This window comes from Manis javanica, chromosome 1, assembly GCF_040802235.1.
Source record: "Manis javanica isolate MJ-LG chromosome 1, MJ_LKY, whole genome shotgun sequence".
NCBI lineage: Eukaryota > Metazoa > Chordata > Mammalia > Pholidota > Manidae > Manis > Manis javanica.
In genome coordinates this window covers 235552946-235569387 of record NC_133156.1, presented here as the reverse complement: position 1 = coordinate 235569387, position 16442 = coordinate 235552946, and the positions used below count along the sequence as shown (strand labels likewise).

At 37.9% G+C, this 16442-nt stretch overlaps 1 protein-coding gene across 4 annotated transcripts in view; it reads left to right on the top strand.

The window, feature by feature from the left end:
• GRHL1 (grainyhead like transcription factor 1) overlaps positions 1-16442 on the top strand; it is a 60194-nt gene that overhangs the window by 791 nt on the left and 42961 nt on the right. For 3 of the 4 annotated variants that reach the window (XM_037026507.2, XM_037026506.2, XM_037026508.2), the window contains exons 2-8: positions 2655-2841; positions 5265-5335; positions 7446-7836; positions 8849-8925; positions 10336-10492; positions 10678-10789; positions 11724-11818. In XM_037026507.2, coding sequence (XP_036882402.2) covers positions 2655-2841; positions 5265-5335; positions 7446-7836; positions 8849-8925; positions 10336-10492; positions 10678-10789; positions 11724-11818 — 1090 coding nt within the window. Of the gene's footprint in view, positions 1-19; positions 167-2654; positions 2842-5264; positions 5336-7445; positions 7837-8848; positions 8926-10335; positions 10493-10677; positions 10790-11723; positions 11819-16442 lie in introns of those variants that run through there. The other variant, XM_037026509.2, reaches the window with a different exon arrangement.

Below are 16442 nucleotides of genomic sequence, written 5' to 3'. Positions count from 1 at the left end.
TCGTGTCGCTCAACCGTGTCATTGGGCGGGCCTGCCAGAACTTCCGAAAGGAAAAATTCAGGGAAAAGTTGAAGTGCTCTGCTGTCCTGGTATTTTCTTTTCCTTGGCTGGCTGTGTGAGTGAGAAAACTGCTGTAGGAGTTATTTTGCCACCTGCATTACTGATGGTAATTACAGATTACTGCAATTAAAAATGCTCAGAAAATATCAAGAGGAAATCAGGGTGATAAACTAGAAAGTGCTGTACTAAGATGCCTTTTGGAGGTTGTGATTAAAGAGAGAATTTTTGACAAATATAAAGTGATAATGGAAGATGTTAGCATTGGGGGATACTGGGTGAGGGATATTTCTGTATTTGCAACTTTTCTGTAAATATAAAATTGTTCCAGAATTTAAAATGTATTAAAAAAAGAAAAAAGGAAATCACACCAAACCAGTCAGTTTATGTCAGATTGGCAAATGGAGAGCAGAGAGGTACCCCTCCCAGTTTTATAATTACTTGCTAAGGATCATTTTGATTAAGTGTGCTCTTTTTTTCTGGATAAGAAGTTAGTAATTAGTGTGGAATATCTTAAATGAGTTAATCTTGTGTTGTGGAATATGCAGTTAAATCATTGCTTGAAATATATTTCGGAAGTCTTCTGCAGATCGCTAATGAAGCGTTTAAGACTCATGGAAGGCAGTGATGAGCCTTTGTGGACTAAGGACAGTCTGTCACAGGAGGAAATAAACGAAGAAAGTCAACTGGTTTCGTGTTTATTTCTTGACTTACAGTTTAGATAAGGCAAATTTTCAAAGCTAAAATGTTGGCCTTAGGCACACTTTGGAAATGTGAGACACCTTCAGGGTGATCACAAACAAAAGCATTTGCAAAAAGTATTTCAATTTTCTGTTGTTTGTACAAATTTGGGATGGGAATGGGAGAAGAAGGTAAACTGAAAAACTAGCATTGTGGGCACTGAACGAGCCAAGAGCTGTCATAATCTTCTGGAAATAGCTATTACACTATTAATAATAGCTTAACAGTACACCAGCAAATCACCCCAAGGTACCATTGGTTTGGTAGCTATTATTACTCTGCTCCTAAAGGTGCAGGGAATTGTGCCTTTGTAAATTTCTTTTTTTTTTCATTTGAGATTTGTATAAACAGTCTTGATTTTTAAGCAAACTGTTTGACCAATCCATTATATTTGGTTTGTGTTAAAATAGTATATACCATGTCAAGACTTCTTTTCCCAGCAAATGTCAGGATTTTATGCCTAGACATGATTTAAAAACATTGGCTTTAAAATAAGACTTAATTTTAACTGAGGATAAATTAAGTTGTTGGATTCCTCCCACCACCTTTTCAAAGACGTTTGCCTTTTTTAAATGTGTATCTGTTTTTAAAGGGCCTGAGTGACTGCCAAGCCCTAACCTTTGTTGATTACTTGAAAAGATAATCAGTCTTTCTACATTCACTTTTAGAGTAGGTAGGGGACCTTTAGGCCATTTACATATTTCATTTGTGTGTTGCAATGAGAAAGGAGCCTTTAATCTGCTGGTTAGAATCGTGCTAATCCAGAGGAGTTCTGAGCATTAAAATTTTTTTTCCTTAAAAAAAAAAAACCACTGCTTCATTTGCTGGAGTGTTTTCACTTTTTCTGTTTATTGACTTATTAAATAGTACAAACTGAACAGTTGTTGAGACTGCTTACATTTCAAGTTTTTGGAATCAGTAATGTTTGCTTTAATCTTTTTAATTAAATCTATAAGACTTACCAGAGATCTCCGCTGATTTTCTGGATTTTTTTTTCCCACCAAACTGCAATGTTCAAATGAAACAGTTCTTGCACAGTGTAGAAAAGTAGTAAAGATTTTTAAAGGCAGATTTCCCCACCTATTTTCATAAAAAAAAAATCTCTTTTTGTTCACTGGCTTCATTTGTTGTAGATTCTTAAGTGTTTATCTCTAAGATAAACAGTTAACTCCCATGCCAGAAAATCATGCCTCCTTATTGATTTACAGTCCCCCTTGGCCACATTCCATGCTCAATCTGCGGGTAATCAGTAGCATATTCAACTTTCTCATATACCCCCGAGGAATAAAGGAAGTATCCCTTTCTGCCCCCTCCTTTTCTCCCCCTTGTTTGCGAACAGGAAAGTTTTTAAGGCATGGTATCAACAGGAGAAAGAGGGAAATAACATGTAACCAGCATGATGGTTGGACCATATATATTCTCTTTAAGAGGGTTCGGGCCTGACTGCATATGTTTGAAGAGAATGGATGTTCTCTTTTGCCTCACTTTGTCCTTGTGTTTGTTTATGTAAAGTGTTTGAATAGCCTGGCATTTTCTTGGAGTGTGGTGTTTTTTTTCTTGCCAAATAGTAAATCCTGGGTTCCACTGCAGGTTAACTGTAGGTTTTCCTGGCTGCCTAAATTACCTTATATTTTACTGGCCTGCATTAAAGTGGATTGTCTTCTGGTCTTGTCTTAATTTACTTTACTAGGGTCATTGATGAAACAATGTGCTGTTTTATTGGGAGATCAAGGAATTGGTTGTTTGGTTCTTTAAAAATCAGCTTATGGTTTTCTACCTTGCAGTAGAAAAGTATACAGATACACACATGCACACACACACATGCATATATATATATGTTTTTAATTTCTCTGAAGCAAACGGCCAGTGTTGGTTCTTCAGAATGAAGCACTTTATCCACAGCGGCGCTCCTATACTAGTGAGGATGAAGCCTGGAAGTCTTTCTTGGAAAACCCTCTCACTGCAGCAACCAAAGCCATGATGAGCATCAATGGAGATGAAGACAGTGCGGCTGCGCTGGGCTTGCTCTATGACTATTACAAGGTAGGTTTGCCTGCTCTTTAAAAAGCCTTAATAGTCCAAGATGCATTAGATTCACAGCATATAAAACAGTACTTTGCTAGTAGAATGTAATACAAGTTGCTTCTGTAGTGACTATAAATAGTTTAATGAGTACTTTGACTTACTCTAGTTCAAAGCTGAAAATCTAGGATCATAGAATCAAAAGGTTATTTTTAAAATGTAACGTGTGAAGTAGCCAGCTGTTCTGGCTCTGAGAGGTGAAGCTACCATAAAAGAAGATGGTAGATGTGTCTTAGTGAGAAGGAGTATTTTAACCAAAGGTACTCGTCAGCGCCATCAACAGTGGACAGTAGTTCCTTCACCTGTGCTCCAGCCTGTGTTCCTCTGTAGTCAGAGGGATGTCCTTTTCTCTAAATGACATTACAGAGTTTTTGATTTGTAGGATTCATTTAAAAAGTTTGTTTTCTAGTCTAGGACTTTCTAGTTCCAAGATCAGGGTATATTTTGTTGCCTGTTTCTAGAGATTTGGATTAGTCTTAATTAAGTATAATCTATCCTCTGCCTGGAGTTCCACATGATACTCGTATCTGGAGGTGACATCACTGCTGTGTATCACCACGGTCTTAATAATGCTAGCTGCCACTTACTGGTTACTGTGTTTTCCTAGACGTGTTACCAACGTGTGTTTGATTTCTGATCCCTCCAGAAACCCTGCAAATATGTGGTATTATCCCTCTTGCAGATGAGAAATATAAAGTTCTTGGGTCACACAACCGGTATGTGTTGCAGCCGGGTTCCAGGCCTGGCTGGACATTGTGTTCAGCATGTGTGCATTCCTTGTGGGAAGCACTTTACTTGACATTCTTCTTTCTGACCACTAGTGGATACATGGGAGTGGCTGTTGATTAGTTTATTTTTGTTTTTAAAACTTCTAAGCCTATAGAAAACTTAAAATAGCAGGGTAATTAACCTCAAAATACTTCTGCCTAGATTCACCAATTGCTTGCTTTTTGTTACATTCTGGCACTGTGTTCTTTCCTGAGTACAAGAAATGCAGAGGGAAAAAAGCAAGAAAGATAGTTTCTGATTATCAAAATTAGGATGGCACCTAAACAAAAGATTTAATATTTTTTGATATGAGCCCAGGTGTCCAGCTTGTTGTGTTTGAGGTCCTAAGGTAAGGTTTTTGTTTTAAGTGTGAATGGAGGCTTACATGATAACTATTGATGCTAGAAGAAACCATTGCCTGAGAAGTGTAGCCATGAAGTGTTCCTTTGAAGTGGAACACATTAAGTATTTGTTCTTCTTATGGCTTGTTTTATTGACTCAGTCGGTGTAAAAACCGTATGTTCCCAAGCATTAATTATGAAGTTTGAAGTTACATATTTTTAACTGGAACTTTTTGAGAATGGGACAAAACCTGCAAATTTAGTACCAGAAAGACTGGTGTAGTAGCACTAATTGCAGTGGTTGTATGTGTGTGTGTTTTAAATACAGGGCCCTAAAAGTATTTTACATCTCAGGAGATAAATCCTCATGTCTGTCCATCAAAGATGACAATCTTAGTAGAACTGTATGTCAGGCTTCCTGTGATAGGTATAGGGTTATTTTCTTTTTGAAATGAACTGACTTGTTTCAATTCTTTTGATAAAACCATCAGTCATTTTACATAAGAACTTTGGTAAAGTTTTAAAGACATATTGTTAATACATGAAACAATAACTTATTTTGTGTTTGACTGTAAAACAAGAATGTAGGAATAGGATTTGAAAACTAGTTTCAAACATCCTAGCAATTTTGGAGTACGTGTGGGGAATAAGTCGCAGTTGGGTTGATGTCTGCAGTACACCCTATAATGTTTGCCTGCTTTCACCTCCTGTGCAAAGAACTTAGTCAGAAAGGGAATGGAACAGCCTGAGTTTGATCTGTCCTTTGGGTAGTGGACAATGTGAATCCTGAACTATCTAAAGAAATCTATCATTTGAAACAAGCATTTGGATCTTGGAAGTCTACCATTAACATACCTGATCCTTTTGATTTTGCATTTGATCTGAAAGGAATGGAAGCAGAGATGAGCAGTGAAAAAGATGAAAGAGCCAGTTATGTTTTCTGTAGCTTCTTCTCTATTACATTATGGACATAATTGGGTAAAACCAGGCCAGAGATATTTCTTTTAAGAGATAATATATAAACTCAATGACAAAGTTAATTTGTGATGCCCTGAGTTTCTTTGTCAACTAAATAATTGTTGGTTTTTACATATTGTCCTGGTGACCAGATTAAAAACTCTTGTGGGTAGTCTTATTTATAATGTATCCCCAGAGCCTGGTATTTGCTAGGCAATCAGTAGATATATGACTGTTGGACTGACTGAAAAATAAAAGGCTGTAGCTATACTTCACTGAGTAAGAACTAAATTATTGTCATGTATGTTGTTGTCTAAGGTTCCAAGAGAGAGAAGGTCATCAACAGCAAAGCCTGATGTTGAACACCCAGAGCCAGATCATAGCAAAAGGTAATGTCTAATGTAGAGCATAAAATAGTGCAAAACTTGAAAAATGCCAGGTTTCTGTAAAAATAGAACAAAGAGTTTAACTGAACAAGTGCCAATGAAAGAGACAGGTAAGTGGACTCTCAATATTTAAATTCAGATTTTATTACTGATTTGCCTCTTACTAAATATGATTCTGTGACCTAGTTTACCTTTTCTGGAAAAGAAAGTCATTAATTCTCCTCCAAAGGGATTTTTTAGTCATAATGTAAGTGAAATGTTTGCTTTTTTGTCTTTGAGATTCTCTTAAGAAGGATGTGGCTTAAGGCAATAGTGGGGATGCATTAAAAATTAAGTACCAGTGATCTTGAATAACTGCCTAAATAAAACTTAATGAAGTACATTCAACTGTATATATTTTTGAAATATTTTAGATTAAATCTTTCAGAAAATTAAGTATTGACTTTATAGACATGAAAAAGTTTTTTGAATATGATTTTTAAAATTGCACTATATTCTATTAGTAACAGGAATAAAACATTTCAAAGAAAGAATAATCACTCAAAATCCCACTAACCTGTCGATTTTTTAATTTGCTATTTGGATGTACACACACATCTTACATGGTTGTGGTTGTGTTCACAGATAGGATTTAGTAGTAGTCTTTCTTCTCCTTAGTACAGTACGTATCTTAACTTGGTACAGTGCTTAACTTGGTACTCTTAAAAGTCACGAGATTTTGGTTGCAGAGTCTAGTTTTGAACATAATGGAGATGGGTGGGAAAGGTGGGAGAAGGAAATAATGAAGCACCTTGTAGGGGTATCTTCATAGATTGTTCTCATTTAATTGCATGGCATATAAAATGATTCTGTTTTAATCTTCACAATGACCTTTTGGAGAAGGGCTATGGCTTTTATTTTTGACTTTTTATTATGGGCATTTTCAAACATAACAAAGTAGAGAAATAGTGTAAGCCCACACGTACCATTACTAGCTTCAGCAGCTACCAACATAATTGCTCTTGTTTGATTTACTTTTCCCTGTTCTCCAACTTTTAAATCAGTTAATTTTTTATTTTATTTATTTTTGCTGGAGTATTTTAAAGCAAAACCTAGCTATCCTTCACATTAAGGCTGTATATGATTTTTTACTATTACAAAGCCTTAGTGGACAACTTTCTAGATAGCTTTTTCCTGTTTTTCCTCTTTCTCTTTAGGATAAATTCTTGGGAGTGAACTTATGGTTTAAGGCTTTAACATTTTATTGATCTTGAAATGTACAAAACTGTCAAATTGCTTTCTTAAAGTTATCAGCCTATATGATTTGAGGGGACTTTGAAAATTCATTAATTTTACCCTAGACTAGAAATCATCTTCTCTTGTCCAGCATATTTATTAAACCAAAAGTAATTTTGTGCAAATATGTATCTACAGGTATAGTGTAGTCACAGGTTTTCTTTTGGGGAAAGAGAAGCCAAATAAACAAAAGTATTGGGAATAGTGGAGGCCACGTGGTAATAGGTCATACTTCCTGCATCTTCGGTGCCGGGCATCATTACATGCATTTCAGTGTATCATTTCATCCTCATCACAGTTTGGTGAGGAGAGACCCCATTATTATCCCCATTTTATAGGTGAGCATGTACTTACTAGGAGATGAAGTAAGTAGCTGAAGGTCACACAGAATTTGAATCAAGGCAGCCTGGCTCTAGAGGCTGTATTTGAACCAACTAATCACAATTGCAGCTTCAGGCTTCTAGTAAAATATGATTTTATTAGTATTATTGAAAATAAAATAGTAGAGGAAAGCTCTGAGTTCTCAATATTTCAGTAAGAGTCATGAGGTCCATATCATTTAAATCTTTCTCGGGAGTTGTATTAACAATTTTACTCTGGACAAGAGAGAGTTCTCAATATTTCAAATGAAATTTTACTCAGTACTTTGGATTTTACTTGACCTAAATTATGAAGTCTTTTCTTTCTCTAGTAGTGGGCTGTCATGGCATTTTCTGTTTATTTGGTTTCTACCAGGTGTATTGTTATTGCACAGGACCCAACAGCCCAGTGCTATTAGGAAAATAAAATTTGTCAAAACAACTGTATCAGCATTGAGTTTTCTTTTCTTCTCTTAAAGAAACAGCATACCAAATGTGACTGAGCAACCCCTCATTTCTGCTGGAGAAAACAGAGTGCAAGTACTGAAAAATGTGCCATTTAACATTGTTCTTCCCCATGGCAACCAACTGGGCATTGATAAGAGAGGCCATCTAACAGCTCCTGATACAACAGTTACTGTCTCCATAGCAACGATGCCTACCCACTCCATCAAGACAGAAACCCAGCCCCATGGCTTTGCTGTGGGAATCCCCCCAGCAGTATATCATCCTGAGCCTACTGAGCGGGTGGTGGTTTTTGACCGGAACCTTAATACTGACCAGTTCAGCTCTGGCGCTCAACCCCCAAATGCTCAAAGGCGAACTCCAGACTCTACCTTCTCAGAGACCTTCAAGGAAGGCGTTCAGGAGGTACAGGAAATTCAAACATCTTCCTAAGACGTCTGTGTGTTTGTATAAGTATTGGGTTCCACCTCTTCCGTGTTATGTAAGCTTGAAACTCAGCCTGGAATGAATGGATTAAGAACAAAAGGTTTGCTTTTTTTTTAAAGAAGAGAAAAGGCCCATGGGTATAATTTGTAAACCAAACCTATAAAACCAGAAATTATTATCAAGGGCACATGGCTAATCTTACCAGCAGCTGAGTTAACAATTATGATTTCAGCTAAGTGATTTACTAGAGAAAGAGAATCCCATACATTATCTTCCATCAACAACAGATAGATCTACATAGTCTGTTTTCAGCTTTTGTCCTGGACCAAAACAAGCTCCCTGCCATGGTCTTAAAAGAACTTATGTATTTGCTTGGTGTCTCTTGGTAGTATAGTCAGGGAGGGCAGGTAGATCTAGATGACAAATACAGTGTATGAAATTTACAAATTAACTCCAAATAGTTATGAGGGAGGGTTCACTGGTGATGAACACTTTAGATAAAAGTTAGGGACTGAAGATGTTTGAAACTGTATTTAATGAGGAAAAGGAGCATCTGTCTCTGCTTATGCAGTTAGGAGTAGAATAGTAGCCTTCCCTGAGAAAATGCACTGACACATCTGGCCATTGTGCAAATCTGATAGTGTATCTTAACTTGGTACAGTGCTAGAGTTAACTCTTAAAAGTCATGAGATTTTGGTTGCAGAGTCTAGTTTTGAACATAATGGAGATGGGTGGGAAAGGTGGGAAAAGGAACTAATGAAGCACCTTGTAGGGGTATCTACATAGATTGTTCTCATTTAATTGAATGGCATATAAAGTGGGTATTTTTTCTTTTGTTAAAATGTTTTTTGTGGAGTAAAGCTTTTAAAGTGAATATTGAATGAGTAGTGGTTTGCTGTAAGCCAAATACTTCTGTGCTGTACCAAACATTGGTCTTTAGTAGGCCTGATAACCACTTAAATAGTTGTGGCTTATTACATTGATATTTCAGGTTTTCTTCCCCTCGGATCTCAGTCTGCGGATGCCTGGCATGAATTCAGAGGACTATGTTTTTGACAGTGTTTCTGGGTAATAACTGTCTTTTAATTTGATTTTAACTTTCAGCTTTTATGACTTCTTTTTTCGTTGATACTGGAAAATCAGAGGTAGCATTAGCGGGTTTTCATCTGTATCTTACTAAGGTTACTGTGGTAATTTCTTTGCTAGAGGATATTTGCTTCAGTGCATTTAACTTAGAACTCTGAACTTGTGTTTCATGTTCCCTTAATTCTTGGTGTTGGTGCTTTTTCTTTCCTTTGGTGTCTTCATGTGATGGTTGTAGAATGGAATCAAGAAGTGATAAGGGGATTGAATTAATCTCTGAGGGCCCTTCTGTTTGTAAAAGTGTACAATTCTGTGAGAATTTAGAAATAACAGGTGGATAAAAGCTTACTTTTTTTTATTAGCCTTACTAATGATAAAACAAATGAAGTCAACTTTTTTTCTGACCTGATAACCTCTTTTTTTAAGCCTCTTAAAATTGTATCTCATACTGGGAATATAAATATCATCCAAGTTAATTATGAACGTATATAAATGCCTCCAGGTGTTTATAAAAGGAGTCTGTGATTCTGTTTTATAATTTTGTTAAGGAAAATCATTTAAACAATGATTTGTTTAAATCATTGTTTAAAATGATATAAAAATGTAGAATTTTAGAGGAAGTGAGACTTTCCTTAAAGACAAGGTACAGAAGTTACAGACTTAAGTGCCTGTAGGACCTAAGATCAGATAGTAAATAATTTAGGCTTTTGGGCCATATGGCCACATTGTGAATGCCCAGTTCTGCTACTGTAGAACAAAAACAGCTGTAGATAATACAAAAAACAAAGGATGTGGCTATATTTCAGTAAAACTTTATTTACAAAAATAGGTGTAAGTTGCCAACCCCTGACTTAGGAAAGTTATTAAACATTTTTACGGGAGTATATGCAGAGTACTATAAAGTAATAGGAAATATAGAGAGCTGTGGAGTGTCCATTTAGACATTTAAATTAAAAGCAAAAACAGCAAAAAAGTGTGTGCAAACCAATCAGATTTAATCAGAGGACTTCCAGCCAGCTGTTTGCAATCTTTGCCAGGTAAATACCAGATTGGCAGCATGTCTTGTGAGGATTCCTTCCAACTTCTCTTTCACTTAATATAGTATCTTTAATATCCTTAGCCTCTAAACTCCTGTTAACATTACTTCACAGAATTTCCAGTAAGCATTTTGTAGTCCCACATTTAAGAGATTTGAGGATTTCTGGGTTGCTTAAGATTATGTTAATCATGGAAAAAGTAGCCCGTGCTGTTTATATGTGACATCATCAGTTGGATGTTTCCTGGTAGTCTACTGTTTGCATACATCCACACTGAAGCATTTTAAGATTGAGTTAAAGCATAAAGGAAGCTTCCAAGAAAGTGGATTGGAGATCTGTGACTTTTGTTGTTGTTTAGGAACAACTTTGAATATACCCTAGAAGCCTCAAAATCGCTTCGGCAGAAGCCAGGAGATAGCACCATGACATATCTGAACAAAGGCCAGTTCTACCCTGTCACCTTAAAGGAGGTGAACAGCAGCGAAGGGATCCACCGCCCCATCAGCAAAGTCCGAGTAAGTTCTGCTCAGTTTATCCTCTGGGAAAGCTAGTCAGAGCTTCAGATTTCCAGGTATGAAGCAGATCTGAGTGAAGATCTAAAATTGCAGTTGTAAGCCCTAACTGTACAATCTAACACTAAGTTTTCCAGAAGATAACTCACCTATAGTGTCTTTACGTTGTAATGCACTCTCTTTCATAGAGTGTAATCATGGTGGTTTTTGCTGAAGACAAAAGCAGAGAAGATCAGTTAAGGCATTGGAAATACTGGCACTCCCGGCAGCACACAGCCAAACAAAGATGCATTGACATAGGTAAGTAGCTCCTGAGTCTGCTTTTATTCCCAGAGGTGCATGCATCCAGTTTTCTAAATCCAGTTATTTTTGGCAGTGATCAGCTTCCTGCCGAAAGCATTTGAATTTTTATGCCAGCTACTGATCTGTTCCAAACACTGTCCTTAGGCTCCTGGAATCAGTGCTCTTAACATTACTTCTTTCATAACGACATGTGCCCCATGCAGTGGTTTTCCATATGACACTGGGGCCAGAAGCAATGGCTACTCACATAAGAGTGGCAAATTTTGGTCTGCAAATTTTTTGAGGTGTATAATGTCTTTCTGTGATCCTAATTATTTGGCGATGACAGTAAGATACAGAAAAAAGAAAAGTCAATAAGTAAAAGAAAATACTGCTGATGTTAGTTACCTAGCTATTGCCCTGGGTTACATGCTGAACTGCATGGCTAACCTCTTCTATCTGTAAACAGACCCAGAGACTCATCACTTGGGGTATCGCAGCAGATTTGTGCAAATCCATATGTAGAGAAGTAGCTTTATGAAAACCCCTATTCTTGCTGTGTACATGATTTTTGCATAAAACCATTGTATCACAAGATGGCTTCTAATCTTAGTATTACTTCTTTTGCGTTTTGTAACATTCATGTTCTCTCTTCAGAAGAATTAAAAGAACTTAGTTTAAAATCTTGGTTATCTGGACTAGTTTTGTGACCTTGGGACAATTATTTAAAGGTTTAGACCTAAATATCCTAATTGTCACATAGCGGGAGACAATTAAATATATCTAAGCTTGCCTCTATTACAGAAATTCTTTGATTCTTTTTCTTCATTTTTTTTGAACTTCTTGCAACCCAACAAAATGTTGATTTAAGTTATCCAGAGGTCATAATATGAAAAACTGAATCTTATTTTGACCTGCTGTAATTTCTTTTTCTTTTTCATCACTCATATAGCTGACTACAAAGAAAGCTTCAATACCATCAGTAATATTGAGGAGATTGCTTACAATGCCATTTCTTTTACTTGGGACATTAATGATGAAGCAAAGGTAGGTAATGAAGGTCAGGGATTCCTGTACCTCCAGCTTTTTGAGGACAAGCAGGAGGAGCCTAATGATGCCTCTTACAGTTTTGCCGGTCTCCATCCCCTTGCTGGGGAATAGGGAGAGTGAGTGGAGCCAAGGAGACAGCCGATGGCCTTCAGTCGTGAAGTGCGTGAATCTGGAGTAGGACTCTGGGAGAGGAAATAGCTTTGTGTCACCAGCTTGGTCCTACCTGCTTGGTAGAGAAAGTTGGATTCTTTACTTTCTCTCTTCTCATTATTGCACATTTTCTGAAAACACAGCTTATTCCCAGAGCTTGTGAAACTATCCTTCTCCCCTTTCTCTCCCCTCCTTCCTCCAAAGTAGTCAATTTTTGTCAGCACATTTCAACACGTGTAGTGCAGTAGGTGAGGCAGCTGGGGGTGTGGGAACCTGCCACCGCACAGTTTGTCACTTGTCCTGGAGTCTGTCACCCCATTCATGTGCCTCAGTTGAAGTTAATACCTTTCTCCTCCGTCCTCCAGGCATGTTGTGAGGATTATGGAGACAGTGTCTACCAAGTGTTTGGAGTTTCTTCAAAAAGGACCTTCACAGGTTATTATTAGCAACACTGGTTCATATCATTCCCTTTAAATAGTATCTCATTTAAGATTCTTCTTTCTTGGGCTTTTACAAGTGACTTGCCTCCAATTCACATAGTCATTTGGATAATTGTAATTGAAGGTTTCTTGAACCTTTTAAGAAAAATTAAGCATATTCGTAAGTCATTTCTGCTCTTCCCCCAGCATTCTTCCCTTTTAGTATAATCCCTCTCTCCACTAGATAGAGTTCTGGTATTTTTCTCTTTGGGTTATTTTAAAAATTGGGAGGTCAGGCAACACAATAGAAATACATAATTTTTGGACAGTTGTTAAAAAAAGATTGGTCTTTAGTATTTGTTGCAGTATTAGGAATGCTTTTCTGTATCATGAACTAGATACCAAGTTATCTCCTTCCTGTTCTTCCTGACCTCTTGTCTTTTCTTTTCTTTATTCAACAAGAATTTTAGCAGTTATGGAATAACACACTACATTAGGTACTAAGTATTGCAGAATCTCACTTTGTACTGCCTAGGGTTTCTTTGAATTGATAGCAGCCTATAAAAAGAGTTGGCCTTGTGCTCTCAGTGCCACTGTCCTTAAAACAAACTAGAGAAATACTTCCTATTTGCTTTTAGGGACTAATTGAGAAATTGTAAAGGAGGTGATTAGAACACCCAAGTCCTCAGTTCACTTTTCTGACTTACTTGTGACCATGGGTCAGTCCTTAGTTCATTAGCTCAATTTCTGCACCCCACCTCCTCTTTATCCCCCAGGAAAATAGAAGGGCCACAGTGGCCAACCCTCTTTCTTGTTTGTGTTTCATCAGGATTAATAAGCACTTGTCAGCGTTAGTGGAGATCTTGGCGGAAAGGCCCTGCATGTGGGCAGGGTTCTTTGTTTATTTGATGTGTCACTCTTTAGGGTGGGAGTAATGAAAGCCCAGGTGGCGGCTAGGGATAATGGCTGGTTTTATTCTGAAGGTCTTCAGCATATTTGTGATAAAGGGAAATATTGTTGGAGGCATGTTTTAAGTAGACTTACTAGCATCATTAATTGGTAAATTCAATTTCATTTCTCCTTCCAGACCCCAGCGCTGACTTGATTTTTAAGCCTTTGCCTGCTGCTGGAAGGGAGTTGTGCCATTAGTTAATGAGGCTGCTACCTTTTGAAGCTGGAATCAGGCATAAACTTACACATGTGTTGGAATTAAGTATCTAGATTTTTTGCCCTCCCTGGCCAAGTTTTCTGTTGTTACACTTTAAGTAATTGATGCCCCAGGGCAGCTAGGGTGAACAAATATACATGCAGAATCCTGTATAGACTTTTTTTAACTTCTTTTTCCAGAAGTAACTGCTCTATTTTCCAATTTCTTGTTCTTATTTAGGATGCATCTGTTTTTAATTCTAATTCGTTCTCCCACATAGACATAATAGTTCATTAGAGCTGTATGTCATTCCCTTCTCCCCCTACACACTTAAAAAAAAGGGGGTATCTGAATACACCCTTTTGACCATGCCAGGATTAGGAAAACCAAAATTTTGGCCCAGGGTTGACATATGAATCTCCCCTATAGCTCCTGCTGCTCACTTTGGAGGTGACCTATATTTTGAAGATGTATGTGGTTAAATTGTGAATGCCTAGGCTTATGTCCCAGTTTAGGAAAGACACTGTCTAAGCTAAACTCATACTGTACCTTCCCTGTATACACTTGTTCATCAGTGTAATTGTATACCTGCTATCACTTCAGAAACTTGAAGAGGTTATGGAACTAGTGAAAAATCATTAGTTTTGAAAGGTGGAGGGGAAGAAATTGCTTTGAAAGTCTTAGAAACAGTCCTTAAGTGGCCCTAAACTCTCTGCTGTGTGACCCATTTCATTCATTTTTCTGTACTCCACTTATTTGAGTAGTCAGACATCTTTTAAAGAGTCAGGAATCTCTGGACAAATTAAAGTTCATCAGACATCCCCGTTTCATTGTGAAATAACCTAACCAGATATCTTCCCTCCTGGTGTATAGCTGAGATTACCTGCTTAAGGTAATTTCTGCAGGGAGAAGAAAAATTACCTTTGAAATATTTATAGATGGCGCTCTGGTAAGGGGCCAGAGTTTAGAATATGTACATGGTGAGAGCATTGCTCCTGTGGGGTCGAGAGAGCTGGGAGGTGAGGGGCACACAGGGGAAGGTGAGAGGAGGTCGTGCATCTGGACTGTATACAGATGGTGTCCAGAGCCAGCTGTGTAGCACTTCATAACTTGCCAGCACATACCCGAGTGCCTACTGTGCGTGCTGGTCTAGGCTAATGGCACTGGCATTGTAGTGCAGGTGTATTGTGGCTTAAATAGGCTTTGTGGAATGGCCTGACATACTAAGTATAGAGCACCAGCATTTCTAAGGAAAAATGTGTTTATACCACTTTACAGATGAACTTTGGAGACACAGATAATTTGTAAATTGGGGTTATCTGTTCTGTTCTAGTTCCAGTACTTGCAAAACCAAAGTAGCAGTTTTGAATAGGCTGTCCGTCCGGGCCTAGGGTTTAATATCTTGCTTGGATTGTAAGTCTAAGAGTTTACAACAGCACTGAGATTTGGTTAATGATATGTAATAAGGGCCTCTCAAAGCCTGAAGATCTAAAATAAATAGAGGAAAAGAAGTTAGGGAAAGAGAATGACCTTTTTTGAGTACCTGTTCTATGCTAGCCACTGAGCTGAGACGCCTTCCCTACCTATCTCTGGATGATACCTGTTTGCTGCTTGGTGGGGCTGCCACAGGAGGCACAAAACTAGACCTTGAAATGGACAGACAGTGCTTTCGACAGGGAAGAATATTTAGAAGTGTAAGAATTCTTATTAATAGAGTAGAATTATGGGTTGACTAGTATAAAGTTCTGTAGTAGAAGAACACTTTTATTACCAGGAAATAATGTATGTTGATTGTTGGGTAAGTGATGTTTAACTACAGAGGAGTGGAAATTATAAACCAAAAACAGCTGTATTGGAATCAAGTGAAAACTGGGCTAGCCAACTGTGAGAGAGCATTATAATCCAGGGGAGCACTAATAGGAGGGAGGCAATACCTCTTATGCCTTAGCAGCATATATATTGTTATAGTTAATTGGACAATATGGCAAATAGGAAAAGAGCTACAAAGCAAAGCTCAAGATTGCTTTGATCATCTGCATGTAGTTGTGATCTCCGTGATTATTAAGCAAACCTTTCAAAGATATAATGAACCCCAGGGATAACATATCTAACAGGTTTTTTCCAGTAGTGACTTCTCAATCCTTATGCCAGAAGTGGATTAGGGCTTAAGTACCATCCACACGGTTCATTTAAAAAATAGTAACAGCAGAGAAGTTACTGTCAGATGTGCGCCAGGCTCCTGCTGGAGTCAGCCATGGCAAGGGAGAAGGTGGATGTGGAGTCTTGTATTGTGTTTTGCATCCATGGGTTAAAACAAGTCCAAGTTTGGGCCTTCCTCCTGCAGGGCTGCTGTGGAGCATAGTTGCTCTTTTATGTCTTTTATGACCTTTGGAAGGCAGCACTCCAATTCAGTTTGTGATGAGGTTTCTCATAGACAAGAAGGAACTGCGTCTTTTTCTTGATGGCATGATACTATCTCTGGGGGTGATAGAGCCAATCTAACATGCTTTTTGTCTTTTCATGGCTCAGTTCCCATGTGTTTTCCCTTCAGTGTTGTGCCCTGGCCTGTGAAGAAGGGAAAGGGACAGTCAGAGGTGGGACAAAATCAGAGCATCCCATTCCCTAGAGGGAAAACCTGTCAATGAGAGCACTTTGCACTTTTGCTTTGAATTATAAACCATGGGTTTGAAGAAGGAACTCCAAGGCCTTCTGAAGGACTGGCCTCCTGAACCAGATGTTTCATGTGTCATGGTGAGACTCTTGTTACAATAGAAGAGAAAGGATTAAAGTAGAATATGGGGCCCACCTAGAGTACTGAGAGGCTTTACCATTGGGGGTCTGTGTGTGGGTGGAGCACTGATATCTTTCCTTTTTATCTCCTCTCAGCAAAAATTTATGGGGTTCC